This window comes from Kryptolebias marmoratus, linkage group LG16 (assembly GCF_001649575.2).
Source record: "Kryptolebias marmoratus isolate JLee-2015 linkage group LG16, ASM164957v2, whole genome shotgun sequence".
Classification (NCBI taxonomy): domain Eukaryota; kingdom Metazoa; phylum Chordata; class Actinopteri; order Cyprinodontiformes; family Rivulidae; genus Kryptolebias; species Kryptolebias marmoratus.
The window spans coordinates 2,008,688-2,025,228 of NC_051445.1; the positions used below are offsets into that span (position 1 = coordinate 2,008,688).

At 43.9% G+C, this 16,541-nt stretch overlaps 1 protein-coding gene across 1 annotated transcript in view; it reads right to left on the minus strand.

The window, feature by feature from the left end:
* The window catches only part of LOC108245997 (raftlin-like), a 138,978-nt gene that overhangs the window by 25,898 nt on the left and 96,539 nt on the right, over positions 1–16,541 (minus strand). The window contains exon 8 of the mRNA XM_025009884.2: positions 10,835–10,953. Within this exon, the coding sequence (XP_024865652.2) occupies positions 10,835–10,953 (119 nt within the window). The remainder of the gene's footprint in view (positions 1–10,834; positions 10,954–16,541) is intronic.

Genomic DNA, 16,541 nt, shown 5'->3' on the forward strand with positions numbered 1-16,541 from the left:
AAGCTGCGTCGTACCACTAAGGGTGCGCCTTCGCCGCCCCTGGCCGGGAGTGGTATTGCAATTGTGTATTGAGGTTTGCTCTTCTCATTCTTTGATTAATGAGCAATGTTTCATACATGTTTTGATCGTGTTTTTTGATTGATTAATTATTTTTCTCTTTGTTTGCTAAGGCAACAGGGGAAAAAAGAGAAGAGCCCAAAAAAAAAAAAAAAAAAATTTTTGTTTTATGTGGTTTAAGATGGCTTCAGAGCCAGACAATGACCACATGGATGATGTCACGGGAGAGTCTCTTCCCCCTGCTCAAGATCCAGCTCTTCCTTGCAAGGCATTGCAGAAGTCTGGAGGAAAGAGGACGCTGAGCCAGGTTTATGATCCCAGAGTGGATCTTATGCAGAAGCAACTGGAGGAAATGCGTAAGACCATGGATATCATGGCTGCAGCACAGCAACGACTGCTGGAGAACCAGGCTCCCCAGCGCACGTACCATCACCCCGATGCTGTCTCTTTGGCAGCCTCAGGTAATTTGGATAAGACCAACAGCTCTGGCTGTGGCTCCTCTGCTTTGCTAGATGGCTTTGAAGATCCAGATGAGGACCTGGGTGAATGTCTGGCTGAGGCATGTGATTTCTCTTTGGAAGCCCTACTTGTCCGGGCGGCTGCAGCTGCAGGTCTTCCTGCTCCGCCATCTCCACCCAGGGCTTCTGCATTAGATCGGGGCCCTGGCCGCCATGGCCACACCCTTTTGCCAGTGTATGGGGACTTTGTAGCGCGCCTACAAGAGTCCTGGGCACAGCCGAAAGAGGCCACAGCTCCCCGCTCGGCACTTAGCGTGTTGCACGGTGCAGCTGAGCATGGCCTGGATGGGGTCTCACGGATTGGACCTTCGTTTGCACTCCTTGCTGGGGCTTTCCCCACAGGAAAAGTTGCTCGCCACCCTAATAAAAAGTGCAGAGCCACTGATGGGCTGGTGGTGAAGTCCTATCAGTCTGCTGCCATGGCATCTAGGCTAGCAAATACTAATGCCCTCCTGCTGGTGTATCTGGAGGGTCTGATTCGGGACCTGGAATCCAAGAGCCTAACTGATCTGCTTCCTGAGATGACCAAAGTGATGGACACGGTAATACAGGGGGCTAGTGCACAGGCCAAAGTCCTTGGTAATTCTATGGCCCAACTCACATTGGCTAGGCGCCATATTTGGCTTAGCCAAACAGGTTTGGCTGAAGCTGAGCAAGCTGCTGTTATGGGGACCAGTATCTCTCCTGGCCAGGTGTTTGGCCCAGCAGCCGAAGCAGCTTTGGATGAAGCCCAGAAAGTAAGGCTGCGAAACCAGTCTATTCGGCGGCAGCGACCGTTTAGACCGGTTTCCCGGGTTGCCTCAGAGAGACGTGTGAGCATCCAGAGACCTGACTCAGTTGGGCAGAGCTCATCTCAGGATTCTCGGGGAGGTAGACAGACCTACCAACAGGGACGTCCGCGGCCACATCCACGCTCCCGGGAGCGTGGTGGTCGGGGAGGGCCGAAGTCCACTCAGCGGCCCTGACGCCGCACATCGGCTGGCGTCAGCTTTTTCCAGCACCCATCTCAGTGCTTGGCGCCAGTGCACCTCATGCCCATGGGTGCTGCAGACTTTAGAGTGGGGCTATCGTCTGCAGTTCAAGCTCCACGCTCCACGCTTTCGGGGCGTTTTGGAAACAAAAGTAAGGGACAGTTCTCTTTCTGCAATTCTTGCCAAGGAGATCTCTACCTTACTATCCAAAGGGGCAATACGCCCCTTGTGTCTGGAAGAGGAAAAGCGGGGGTTTTATTCCCCCTACTTCCTTGTCCCAAAGCGGACAGGTGGATTCCGTCCCATTCTCGACTTGAGACAGCTAAACAAATTCCTCAAAGTGCTCCCTTTCCGAATGCTGCAGCTCAGGGCTCTGTTTCAGGCCATTCGAGACGGCGACTGGTTCACAACTGTGGACCTTCGCGATGCCTATTTTCACATTCCCATACACCCAGACCATCGGTGCTTCCTGAGGTTCGCTTTTCAGGGTGTGGCGTACGAATACAGCGTCCTTCCATTCGGTCTCTCCCTGTCACCACGAACATTCACAAAGTGCATGGATGCTGCACTTATACCACTGAGGCGGAGGGGCATCCGCGTGCTCAATTATTTGGACGATTGGCTAGTGTGTGCCCCATCTTTGAGCCTGGCCAACGAACACACAGCGGCTGTGTTAGCACATCTGACTTCTCTCGGTCTGCATCTAAATGCAGAAAAGAGCCACCTAGTACCAGGCAGGTCAGTCGAGTATCTTGGACTTCTCCTGAACTCAGACACAATGAGAGCCTGTCTCACACACAAGCGGGTGTCTGCCATAGAGGAATGCATCGCAAGTTGTCTTGCTCAGCGCACTGTGTCTGCTCAGCAGTGCCAGAGACTGCTGGGTCTGTTTGCCGCAGCAGCCCAGGCCGTGCCCCTGGGACTGCTGCACACGCGGCCACTACAGCATTGGTTCGCCTGCCAGAAGGTCTTTCTGCCCAAAGACAGAATAAGACAGCTTACACTTTCTCGCAAGTGCCTCAAAGTCCTTGCCTGGTGGGGGAGCTCAAGTGCCGTTGTGGAAGGTGTTCCTCTGGGCCTAGGGGGAGCCAGAGTAACTGTGACCACAGATGCCTCCCAAACAGGCTGGGGCGCTGTCTGGGAGGGCAGATCTGCCCGGGGCATTTGGGACCCTGTCCATCAGGCATGGCACATCAACCTCCTCGAGATGGAGGCTGTTCATTTGGCCCTAAAACACTTCCTCCCAGCTATGAGGGGCAGGCAGGTAATGGTGAGGACAGACAACACGGCTGTGGTGTCCTACATCAATCGCCAAGGTGGACTGAAATCTCCAACCTTACACGCCAGAGCACGCCGCCTGCTCCTGTGGGCTCAGACAGAGGGCATGTCTCTGAGGGCCTTTTACCTTCCCGGTCCTCTGAATACAGCAGCCGATCTACTCTCAAGGGGGGCACCTCATCCCGGGGAGTGGCGCCTTCACTCAGGGGTGGTCAGTCAGATTTGGGACCGCTTTGGTCAGGCCACAGTGGACCTCTTTGCCACAGAGGACAATACTCATTGTCCCCTGTGGTTTTCAATGCATTGCCTCCCAGGGCCACTAGGGACAGATGCCCTGAGCCTTCCTTGGCCTCATGCCACACTCTATGCGTTCCCTCCACTTCCTCTCCTGCCAGCCTTGCTCAGCAGAGTGAGGTTGTCTCGAGCCCGGGTGCTCCTGGTGGCTCCATGTTGGCCACAGAGGCCCTGGATGGCCGAGATCTACGAGATGTTGGACGGACAACCATGGCGTCTGCCAATCAGAGCAGACTTACTCTCTCAGGCACAGGGCAAGATATGGCATCCTCGACCCGAAGCCCTGAGTCTTCATGTGTGGCCCTTGAACGGCAGCACTGGCATTCTTTGGGCCTGAGTGGGAAGGTGGTTGACACCCTGCAGGCCTCACGAGCCCCCTCCACTCAACGGCTCTATAGTGTTAGGTGGAAGGTGTTTAGTGAGTGGTGTCAGGACAAGGGTGAGGACCCTTTATCCTGTGATATGCCTGTAGTGCTTTCCTTCCTTCAGCACCTTCTTGACCAAGAGAGGTCAGAGTCGACTATCAGGGGTTATCTTGCAGCAATTTCCACCGTTCATGGCCGGTGTGATGGGTTGACTCCTGGGGCACACCCCCTTGCAACTCAGTTTTTGAAGGGTGTGAGGAGGCGATGCCCTACAAAGAGGCTTTTGCTCCCGTCTTGGGATCTTGAGGTGGTCCTCAAGGCACTCTGTCTGCCTCCATTTGAGCCCTTACACTGTCTCGATCTTCATCTTCTCAGTCTGAAGACAGTCTTTCTGATTGCTATTACATCAGCGAAGAGAGTGAGTGAGCTGGCTGCTCTCTCTGTTAGTGCAGGGTGTCTTCGTTTTGGGGATGAAGAAAAGACAGTGTTTCTTCTACCAAACCCTGCTTTCCAGCCCAAAGTATTGCCTAAGAACTTTGTGGCCAGGCCCCTGGTGCTGGAATCGTTCCATCCACCACCACACCATTCTGCAGAAGATGAAAGGCTCCACTCTGTGTGTCCTGTGAGGGCCCTGAAGGCATACATAGCCCGTACGCAGTCCCATCGCACAGCAGACAACCTCTTTGTGTCTTATGGAGAAACTACATTAGGTAGGCCTGTTGGCAGACAACGTCTGTCCCACTGGATAGTTGACCTCATTGCACTTGCCTATGCTGAAGCGGGACAACCTCCCCCATCACGAGTGGTTGCCCACTCTACTCGCGGCATGGCTACATCTTGGGCGCTGTTTAGGGGTGCACCTTTGGAGGAGGTGTGCAGTGCTGCTGGTTGGGCATCTTCCTCAACCTTCACCAGATTTTACAGGCTGAATCTGCCTGCATCTTCCATCCCCTCCACTGTTCTCGGGGCTGCGATGGATTGATGACACTTTGAGTTTAAGCCTTAGTACTGGGCCTCCATTGCTATGGAGCCCTGTGTGTTCTGGGACACCTTTTGTTGTACATATGTTTATTGCCCAGAAAACATGTTTATGTTTATAAAGGTTTTCAATTGTGATTGAATTTCTCTATTGTGGTCTGTTCTGTTTAGACAGTTACCCACTGTACATACCTGTTGGGTGCCAATTCACCCTCTTCATGACTAATTTGGTATACTGTTGTCACATGGTTACAGGTTCACTGAAATGAAATAGAACGATTGTTTACGAATGTAAACACGGTTCTATGAATGAAAGTGAACCTGTAACCGTTTAGGTCATGCAGATGGTTAATTGGCTGGGGTTCCCCAGTCGGTAGAAAGAGGGTGAGTGTGTGCACGCGCCTCATTCATATAGGATGGGACGCGCACCCACAGGTGTGATTAATTTGGCATAATGCTCCTGACCCGAGGGTTGTAGTCACATGGTTACAGGTTCACTTTCATTCATAGAACCGTGTTTACATTCGTAAACAATCGATTTCTGATGTGAAAACACGTGGAAAAGAGATGAAAATGATGCTAAAACCTTAAAGAGAACATCGTGCTCAATAAACAGCAAAATTTATATCAGTGGGATAAATATAATGAAGTAAAATACATGAATATATATGATATAATGTTGGGCGCTGAATGACTGCTGAAATTTGCTGAAGAAGCTTATTATTGAGTTGTTAAAGCTAAAAGAAGCAAAACATTAGCTAAAAGCTAAAAGAAACAGAAAAGGGACCTAAAAGCTAAACCTACCAAAACACAAATTAAAAGTAGCTACAAGAAGTAAAACATTACCTACAAGCTAAAATATTTTAAAAGCTAACTAAAAGTCAAAAGGACCAAACTGCGAAGAAAAATCTAATTAAAAGTAGCAAAAGCACCAGCTAAAACCTAAAAGTGGCAAAAAACTAGCTGAACTTTAAGTAGCAAAAGGCTAGCTAGAAGTTAAACGAAAATAGAGCCAGTGTGGTAACAAAGAACTCAAAATATATATATACATGTGTATAAATGGATAAAATAAAAGTATGTAGACCTAGTTAGACTGCAAAAAATGTATGAAAATAATAAAAACCTGGAAAACAATAGAGTGAATGTTGAATCAGTGTTTTTACTGTTAAAGACTTGTCCTAAAGTGCATAAAGTTTGTTGTTTTTGGAGGTAAATTTAACTGTTTATTTGCATTAAAGAAGCGTATAAAATCTGTAGCCTTCAGGTCCGAATCTGTTTGTGCAGCAGCTCCTGCATCGTCTGACACAAAAGCTGTGATCCTCCACCAGCAGGAAGAGTGAAAATTGCTCTCCTCCTATGTAGGTCAGCTCTTGTCTCACCTCGCTCTGAGAGAATAGAGATATGATGAAGAGGCGATTCGCTGTAACGGGCCGTGGCGCTCGCACCCAGGCTCCAGAATCACGCAAACGAGACAGGGCTTTTAAATTCTGAGCTCCACCTTTCAGCTAAACCAAACAGCTGCGTTTCCCGGACAAACAAGCCAACAGAAACACACTGAACGCAGTGAATTCTGGGGATATCAGGAGACTTGGAAACAGCATGTTTGTGTCTGAGACGTCTTTGTCTATGTCTTAATAGCATTTCTTCAAAGATTCCTTCCCTGCCGCACTGATGCTGTGATGTGGGACCCTAATCCCATTTTAGACATAATTTAGTTTGTGCACTCTGTGAAGTGTCGCTCTTCAAAGCTGCTGCTGCAAGTGAGTTCTTGGAATGAGCGACAACAACGCCGCCACTGTTAAGCTCCTTTCAGATGGTTTGACTTTGGACTGCCATTCCTGAAAGATTTTAACTTCATCAGCGTGAACTCTCCGCAGAGACGGGCGCTTCCTCCTGAATCTGCCTGCAGATTTCAACGCTTTTGCCTTTTGGGGTTTGGAGTTGTCAGGATCGAGACGCGACAGTCCCGCAAAGATATCAACGGCCTTCAAAAGAAAAATCAACCTCTGATTACAGAGTCCTTTCAGACACTCTGAAGAGCTTTACTTTCTTGAAGAATAAAAGCAAAAATAACTCAAATTGTTTAGATCTTACAGCCTGACAGAGAGAAAACAGCTCTTCCAGATATAATAATTTCTAACAACATAATTGTTTCATTTCGAAAGATAAAAAAACCCTGAGTGTTTTTTATTTTCATTCAGCAAGTGAAGAAACATCATTTCATCCTTATCCTTCAGTGACATGATCAGACGCTGTATTGGTTTTGTTACCTCCTGAAAAATGATAGTCTTTTAAAAAAAAAAAGCAATGTTCTGGGTTAAGAAAACAATTTAGCAGCTGTAGGGAGTTCTGCAAAGCATGATTAGTTGAACTTTGTCATTTTACAAATGTTCTTATCTGCAAAAGCAAACTGCGAGCACAGTGCTGAGAAACATCTTGACCCAATGACACCAAATTTGTCAAATAAGTATTAAGAACAGAAAAAATGAACCGCAGGAACGTTTGGTTTGCGTCCCTTCAACAAGCCGCAGATATTTACACAAAGAAAGAAAAGATTTGTTTCCTGCAGCTCCTCACACAGCACAGTAACTAACACAGCAAAGTAAAATGTAAGACATTTAAAAGACATTCTGCCTTGTTTGAAACGACAGCAGGCTATTTATATACACCGTCATGACAACACGATGCACAAACAACAGTAAATTTGTCTGACGCAAACCTTATAAAACAGCAGCACATGATTCATTTCCTAAATTTACACCCTGAGAAAGGAAATCTAATAAATGCATGGAACCAAGCAGGCTTTAACTTCTCATTTCTCCCCGTCTTCCATGAATCCATACAGCTGTTTTAAAGGCCTATAAATAAATGTCTGATGTGTAAAACTGGTCTTAAAGTTCAATTTCCTGATTCACGCCACATCATTTACTTGTGTCGTTCTTTTAAGCCACACTTGTCAAACTCAAGGCCCGCGGGCTAGATCCGGCCCTCTAGTCTGGGACAGATTGAGTCTTTAATTCTTATTTTGCTTTAAAAAAAAAACTGAGCCTAATTAGTGAAGTTTTCTCTTGACAGTGACTTAGAAGCCAACAATATATAGTTTTAATTTCTTTATGATCAGGTTTTTGTTGATGGCTTTTTAAAAAAATCTGTTTTAATGTTAAAAAATTCATTTAAAAGCTGAGTGAGGCGTAAGAAATGACAGCTAATGATGAGCTTTTTGAAGTTTGATCTATTTGTCTGTGTTCATTAAAGTCTGTTTGCTCTAAATTCTGTATAATCTGTAACTGGGAAAAGGTCATTGATATTTTTATATGAATGATTTGACATAATACATCTAAAACCAATGTTAATTTATGTAATTTTTAATAAATATTGACCGTGATTGGCCCTTGGCTAGGACCAAATTTTTTATTTTGGCCCCCTTGCGTCTCTGGGTTTGACACCCCTGGTTTAAGCTAACTTGATGCTTACATTTTTTTTTTTTTAATATTCCAACCAGAGACAGATTTTTTTTTTGTCAGTGTTTTAAAAACCATTTCAGGTGATTAGGAAACAGCTTCCTGCACAATATCTGTTCCCCATAATGGACCCGGCTCTGGATCTGACAGAGCTCAAGTGGATAATGGTGCTTTTAAAAAACAAAACAAAACAAAAGGTATGAAAGAGATGCTCCGGAGGATCTTGCGAACATCAAACTCTTCATGCACATCAGGGATAGAAAGCTGACGATCAGCTGATTTAAAAAAGAAAGAAAGAAAGCACATACGTGGATGTTTTGTGCCTAAGTTGCTCCTCGGCTGTTTCATCTGGACACAGAAAGACCGAAACATAAAATAGCCCTGCTAATGCACTTCATCCATCTGGTGAAATAAATTTTCTTGCAGTAGCTGTTGGCAAGCAAACATATTGAGACCAACACCGGCTGGAGTCTGACGGCGGATCTGTTTTGTTTGGTTATTGCTCCGGTGAAACTCGGCGATAAGAAAGAACGCATTAGTTTGAAGGAAGCTCCTGGTCTCCTCCATTGATTTTCCCTCAGGACACGAGAGATGAGAAGCTCCTCCTAATTGGAGTTTCTTAGCAGAGACTCTTGATGAGTTATTCATTTTCTGACACTTCACCATCTATACTCCGCAATTTCTATTCAGGTCATTTTTACTGAGGAAAAAAATAACAACATGTTGAGGCACAGTGAGTGCTTTCTAAAACATCTGCTTCAAGTCCGTGTTGTTTCTCCTCCAAATATCTAAAACTAATTCTTTCTCATTCATGATGAATCTAAGAAAATAAAGCATTAAATTTAAAACTGATTGGATTATCATAAAATAACCCTAACCTGGACAGGTTTCCATCACAGATGTCATATAATTTACATTATTCGTTTAATTATTGGACAGTGTTGACGGTTTTCTCAAAAAATCCTAAATGTTGAACCCAAACCTTTTACAAATATGTCTCATTTTATTGCATCGTACCTCATCTCATTCATAATATTTATCTAATCTTATTTTATTGCAGCTAATCTCACTGTTTCTCATCTAATCTCATGTCTAATTTCATTTTATTTAATCTCATCTCACTGCACCTCATTGAACGATATCTTGTCATTTCATTGTATACCTTTTTATCTAACCTCATATTGTTTCATATTTTATCTGATCTAAATTCATTGCATCTGATTGTATCTCATGTCATCATATCTAGTCTAATTGTATTTTATTCTATCTCATCTTATTGTATCTTATTTCATCATATCTCATTTTATCGCCTCTTATGTCTAATTGTATCTAATCTCATTTTAACATATCTCATCTGTTCTCGTCTCATGTTTTACCATATCTGACTTTATCTAATCTAATCTCATCATTTCTTGTCATGTCTTTCTTTACTTTTCCAGCAAACATTTTTATAGAATTAAACCTTATTGTTGGGTTTTAGTCGTGTCACAGTTGTCTAAATCATATATTCTGTGTTATTATAATATAAAAATAATCTGAGTTTTGATTTGAAAGAACTTCTTGTCATTTCAGTCTAATCTGAATACTTTTCCCACTAATATGTTAAAATGAAAAGCACCTGTGAATCTGATCAACCCTCTTTTAGGCCTTTTCTTTGACGAGACCCAACCAGATTACGACTGAAACAAAAGAATCGCAGGTTTTGCTTTCCCCAAATGAACGTTCACCAATTGGGATGTGACACACTTCCACTTAACAACAATATAAATGATTGCACACGTTCAGGAAAATGGCTTGTTTCCTTCGTCATACAGCCAACCACCTGTCAGACAGTGGATGCATGCAACTCTAAAACTATCAGGACAAAAGACAACGACGTAGCTACAGATGAGGAAAAAAAAAATTAAGTGTAATTAATATTCCTTTTTTATCTTAATGATTCTAACACTGAAACAATGATAAACTGTGAGGGTGCTTTGCATATCAATTTCAGGCAGTTATTCCAAATAATGAGGATGAAGTGCAGCCCTGATCAGCGTTTGTGAAGAAGCGTGTGTCAGTCGGAGGTGGCAGATCGCTCGGGTGAAACGCTTTGTGATTGGATCTTCTGGAACCCCGGTGACGCTTTGGCATCATTCTTGTTTGGTGTTTCTGAGGAGGCCTTGAAATTCATTTATCTGGAACACTATCACCATTCAGTTCAGGTGAGAGGAGGCCCCATTCCTCCGACCTGAGGACGGCAGAAGTCTCTGTGTTGGCACGTGAGGACATCTGCGCTGGGGTGGTCAGTCAGAGAGCCACGTTTAGGACAGGGGACAAAAGTCTCCTTTCACACTTGAGCAGCTACAGGCCACAAAAAAAGGTCTAAATTCAATTTCAGAGATAGCATCTCCACACTCGCAGACACACAAAACCGAAGTAGAACGCTTTGAAATGACAAACGCATCCACATTCAGCTGCAGGTGCAAACATGAACACACACACACCTGTACAGATGAAAGGACACAAAATGGCTGCTAACCATTCGGCTCTCGACAGAAATCAATTTCAGACTTGGAACTTGTTGAGGAGAGACCCTAATCGGCCTTCAGATAAGGCCTTGTTTGCTCCTGATAAGACAAGCAACCACAACACATGTCCCATAAAGGCAGGAGTTTATGGCCAAATTTGCCAAAGGGGTATTTGGGAAATAGGCTGGCTTGAGGATAAACAGGTGGAGGAAGGGAAGTTTTATTGAGTGTTAAAGGAGCAGCTTTTATTTCTAGCAGTAAATGTGCTTTGCTATGATTTTAGTCTATGTCTCTTAGACATCTTTAAAACCCAAAAATGCACCCTGGGGTGTGACAAAGTTGGTGATGGAGACCATAAAATCTGTGACAGTGTGTGGCAAAAAGGCAAATCACTGAACTTACATCAATAATGGTCCATTGCTCCACTACGATTGCATCGTACGTCGGTGTGGCCACATTCGGCTCGCTCTCAGTCGCCTCTTGGAAGATGAAGACACTTTCCACAGATTTAGGCAGCAACTCTGCAAAGAGAGGGGAAAAAATCCAGCTTTAAAACTACTATTAACTGGACAGAGCATGGCTGTCCTGCTCCTCCCGGCCAGAGAAAAGGAAATGATATCACTCAGACACATTCACACAAAATCCTTTATTACACAGCCAGTAGTGTGGCCCATTTGTATAAGCAGTGGGCTTCAATGCATAATGCAAGGAGGCGGCATAAAAGGCAGGGACATTCCTTCTGGGATGTTAAAGCCAAATAAATCAGACTGATTGTGGTTTTCATGATCCAAAACTATGCTGATTTTAATTCTTGATGGCTGCACAGAGGCTAATTACAGCTCAGAATGGAGGTGAAAGCAGCAGATTTAAAAGAAGCTCCTTTTTGTGTCCTGAGATCTAAGTGATGGCAACATGTAGCCACAGATTTAAAGAAGTCAGCCCAAAAAGGAAAATGCCATAAATCATTGGTCTCCCTAAAAAGATTTGAATTAGGTGGATCACAGAAACATTGATGTTGATGCTTTGAGCATGATATTGTGTGCCGCCGACCAAATAGATTTTCTAAGCTCCTCTTCTTCCAATCACCAGATTGGAAACCACGCCAAAAAGGCCACTGCAGCCCTCACAAGCTTCAGCGTCTCTTGTTATTCATTTGATGCACGAGCACATACATGCACGTGCACACACAGACACAACGCACACCCCAAGGTCCAGTCTTCCTAGCTGGCCTGAGTGCTTTCTCATTACACCCACACCATTTACACACTAATACAGTTTGCTGTGGCCCAGGCACCAATACGAAACACTCCACATTTCATTACCAGGGCTTAATAATGGAGGGATGAGAGGTAGCTCGAGAGCCTGCAAAGAAAGGGAGGGAGGAAGACAGACGGAGAGGCAGAGTGGAGGATGACAGGGTCTTTTATTTCCCCTCCTCCCCAAAAACCCATTTAGGACTCATGCACGCTCAATTGAAGACATCTTTCAGGCATCCTCTGGCTTTCTCAAATACAGACATTGTCCATGTTCACCCCATCCTGCCCTTTTGCCTCCCCTTTTTTCTCCACCCTCTTCTCCTTTATCTCATTCGTCAGCTTTCCCTGCCTGGCAGAGAAAGTAGAGAAACTGTTTTGGGAAATGTCAGCTGATGAGTCCCGGTGCTGGTTCCCTGCCAGAGCGACACAGATCACTCAGGTGAGATCAGCACCAGGTTTCTGTCTCAGTGCTCTGCAGGAATCAGGCTGTCTCTGGTGATAATGCAGACAGACTCTGAGCGGAGGAGAGAAAACGAGTGAAAACCAGGGAAGTGGAAAAGTGGGAGCTGTTTGCTGGGGGGCGTTAAGTCTGTCAGGGGAATGCACTGGTTGCGTGCGCGAATAAACATTATCTCGTGCCTGTTGACTGTGAGCTGAGCCGAGCCGCCAGCGGGCCGACTGAGAATAAGTTGTTTACACTTGCAAAAACCACCTTGTGCTCTCAGTAAAATTGCTCTTCATCCCGTGTGACTCGCACGCTCAAGGTCGCGGGGCAACACATGCAAATGCACTAAAAAACGGGGAGCGACACACTGTTGGGACCGAGAGTCGCAGGAGCTGGAGCGGTGGAGCAACAATGGCTGACACGCAGCAGCCCAATCGACTCCAGACATCCTGAGCAGAAAGTGCTGACAAACACTTAAACTCAAAGAGCTGAAATCTTCTGTGGGCAAAATGTAGATACAGGAAAAGTTAGAAAACTCTTTGCTCCAGATATTTATTGACTTGTAAGCAGATCTGCTGTTCAACGATTTTAGGTACACGGCCTCTGAAGGGATTTGGGAGTTCTTCCAATGAAGCTACATATTACTGCTCTGTTAAACCCCAAGTCTTTGTTTTACAGACAGAATTTTATTGTTGAGTCTAGACACAGTTCTTATTTAGCTCTGGTAGTCTCTGAAACAATTAGTCGAAGCATTTAAGTCCCTATAAATTAATTAACCTGTCCATCCATTTTCTTTATTAGCTTTTCTGTTCATGGTTGTGGACAGACACTGAGTGAGAGGCGGAGGACAGGTCAAAAGTCCATCACAGGGACACATAGAGACAAAAAAGACACATTCCTTCACACCTGGGGACAATTTAGAGTCGTCTCTTCGCCTAACATGCATGTTTTTGATCTGTGGGGGGGAAACCCATTCATGCATGGGGAGAACATGTAAACTCCACACAGGAAGGACCTAGGCAGGAGGCAAACCGGCAACCTTCCTGCTGGGAGGCGACAGCTCTAACCACTACACCACCGTGTTGCCTTTTTAACCAATCATAAAACTGAAAGTATCAAAGACGGTTGTTCTCAAAGATGATATCAGGACTCCACCTGTGGTGATGAAACACCAAGTGTGGAGTCTTCAGAGGATCTAGAAATTAAATCAACTTTAAGAATGACTGTCAGTAGCATATTTAGCCTTAACAGTTATAAATATTATTATTAATAATAACAATATTGGTCATATTTGCACAAAAACATACAAAGTCAGGCGAGGTGCTTTGTTAAATTGCTTATTACCAACATTTGTATACTTCAGCAAACTAATGTATCACAAAACATTTTGCAGGCTGTGGGCTGACAACAAAATATCTCTGAAACATCATCATGGACAAAGTAAACTTAGTATTCTGTTTTTTAAGTGGTCATCTGAAGAGTTTGTTTGCTCAACGGGATTCATAAGTGAAGCAGAGATCTTAAGTTTGAGTCCAACATTGGAGCACCTGACTGATTATTGCCAAACTTCCCCTTTTAGACCAAATGTTTTAGCCCAGATGTGAATGTAAATACTTGTGGTAACAAAATACCTAATCTAGCGTTAGGTTGAACTGCACGTAAAGTTTTGAGTTTGTTTTGTTTTAAATGATAGAAACTCACTCTTAAAATGGGTCCTGCTCTTATCAGCTGTTAGTTTTGCTTCTTTAATCCCTGACCCTTCAGACTATTATCATTCTAACTGCTGTAGGTAAGACACTGTCTACATGTAACTACATCACACAACCCTATTTAAGAATAGATTTACCCTTTAATCCACCTCTTGTCCTCTGAACCTCATCAATTCATTTATTTTGTTAGAAGTATCAGAGTGTTTATTGCCCTCATCATAAAACAGCATCTTTAAATTGGATCCTGTTTAAGCATGCAATAATCCATCGTCTCATTAATGCAGCAGCGTTCGGCTTAATGGATGCATCACCTGACCTTCTGATGATGCAGTGATTTTCAACCTGCTGCACAGAGACGCCTGTCCCTCGGTGGACTTGGATGAGACTGATAGCTTTCAAACTCTCTGAGAGAAAGTCATTACCTTATTTTCAACGTTAAGAAGACCGAGAAGCTGTTTGAACATACATCTGGTGGATGTTAACGGGATTTTACTCTTCAGTTTACAAATTTAATGCATATATAAAGCTCTGATACAGATTTTTCTGTCAGCAGCATCTCATGTTGTCATAAGAGCTGATAGGAAAGCAGACGTTGGGAATTGTTGAATAAGTGGTAATTTATCCATCAGAGTTAGGCTTTTATTGTACCTACAGAAATTCATTTAATTCTCACTTTTCTTGGGTTTTCTGTTGCATCTTTGTTGATCTCAGTGTGTGTTCATCTTCTGTGTGTAAAAGGAGGAGATGCAGGTTTTTATTTCCTCTTATTTAACAGAAGTTATATAAAAAAACAAAACAAATGGGGGCATGAAAGATGCAGTTTTTAATAGATGAAGTAATTTGTCATAATTATTGTCGACCACCAAAGATGAAGGTGGCGGGTGATATGCTTTCTTTCAACGAATGCTAGGCCTTTATTTTGAAATTTTCCTCTTGTGTTTTTACCCTTGTGTGTTGAGAGTGACACAGAAATGTCACAACCCAAAAGGACTGGCGTTAAAACCTGTCACAGTAAAGTGCCCTCTCGTACAAGAAGCTAACAAATTCAGGTGCTGTCAGATTAATAGATTTAAGACTTTTTTTTTAACAAGCTTTTGTTATCCAGGCTCCTTCTCAATAAATTAAAGACTGATTTGAGATATTAGTCAGCTGCTAAAAGGAGGTGAGTAACCAAATCATAATCCCTCATTGAGTTTCAGTGAAAAACTGAACTTATTATTATTATTTGCATTATTCATAATTCAGCTTGAGAGCCTTTAATAATATTTGTACAAAGATAATAACTAATATATGTTGTCTTTTTAGCAATAGAGAAGTAAATAAAGCTGCAGGAAGTGGATTTATTTATGCTCGCCAAACTTTATTGCAGTTTGAAGTGAAATATGTGTGATTAAAACTGTGAGACGGAGCACAGTAAATATTTCTTGGATGGATAAAGTTTTCCCAGTTTGGCTTCCTGTACTCCTGCTCCTACATAGATCTGCAGTCGCACGTTTAAGTCTAGTTGACCTCTGGCGGGTGGGAAAGTGACCGGGCCCCCAGCCATCTCTGGCGACACGGTTTAAACATGCATGCCAGGCGCCGCCGCCGCCGCGGACAGCTGGAGGCCTGCCTCTGACAGCTTATCTATATTTCAAACGGGGCGAGTGGACACGCTCAGAGAGGGACGGATTGAGACGAGGAGAGGTGAGAAAGGGGGGGTCTAACAAGTGTAGATTGGATGTGAGTCTTCCCTGCGGAGCCAGATGTTTGGCAGCTGGCAGGAGGTGCCTCTGGGTTGCCAGGCAGACTTCAGTTGGTGACTCAGGGGCAGGGGATGCTGGTTTCTACACAGTCTGGTTGCTTTGCTTTGAAATCATGAGAAAGGAATGAAGTCAGAAGGTTTCCAGCCTGTAATAAAAGTTTCTGCTCTCTGCTCAACTGATACAAAAATGTTTAGGTGACAAATTTGCTTTGCTTCATGTGGGATAAAAAGATCCTTTCTGTGGAAACATAACAATGACATTTCTACTTTATTATAAAAGCAGTCAAACACTGGGTCAGATATGCGCCTGCCCGGCTCCTGATGCATGACGGAAAGATTACCCCCGCTCACGACATTCTCCGTTGATGACTGTGACACTGAACCAGAAAGTCCACACTATTTATCAAACACGCCTGATAGTGAATTACCATGTTTAGGTTGTCTAACGTGCAGTGATTCTAAGCTGCTGAGTAGGCGCCAGTTATCTTTCAAAGCTTTTTACTTTATCCACCTGAGTGGATTTACATTTGTTCCCGTCCAGAAACGGGGCTCGGCTGTGTGGCTTTTAGCTGGATGTGCTAACAGAAAGCAACTATGGAGCCTGTCCTCTGACAGCTACTAACACAAAGTTTGTTGCTCTGCAAGACAGAACAGATAAACTGCCAATCAAAAACACTTTACATATTTGAAAAACACACATGCTGACACGCTGTAACACACTGGTGCCTATCTCCAGCAGCCATTATGTGAGAAGCAGGAAAATGATGTGATGCTAAAATAGCTGATTGGTTTGGTGTGGTGTATGCAGTTGTTTTTATTGCAAATTATATAAAGCATGTTGCAGTACATTTAATTAATTTTGCTTTTGTCAAAAATCCATGCAGACAGAATTATTCAAATAATCACACATGCATCCTTTACATCCACATAAAGGAAAATGTCACAGTTTGGGCCT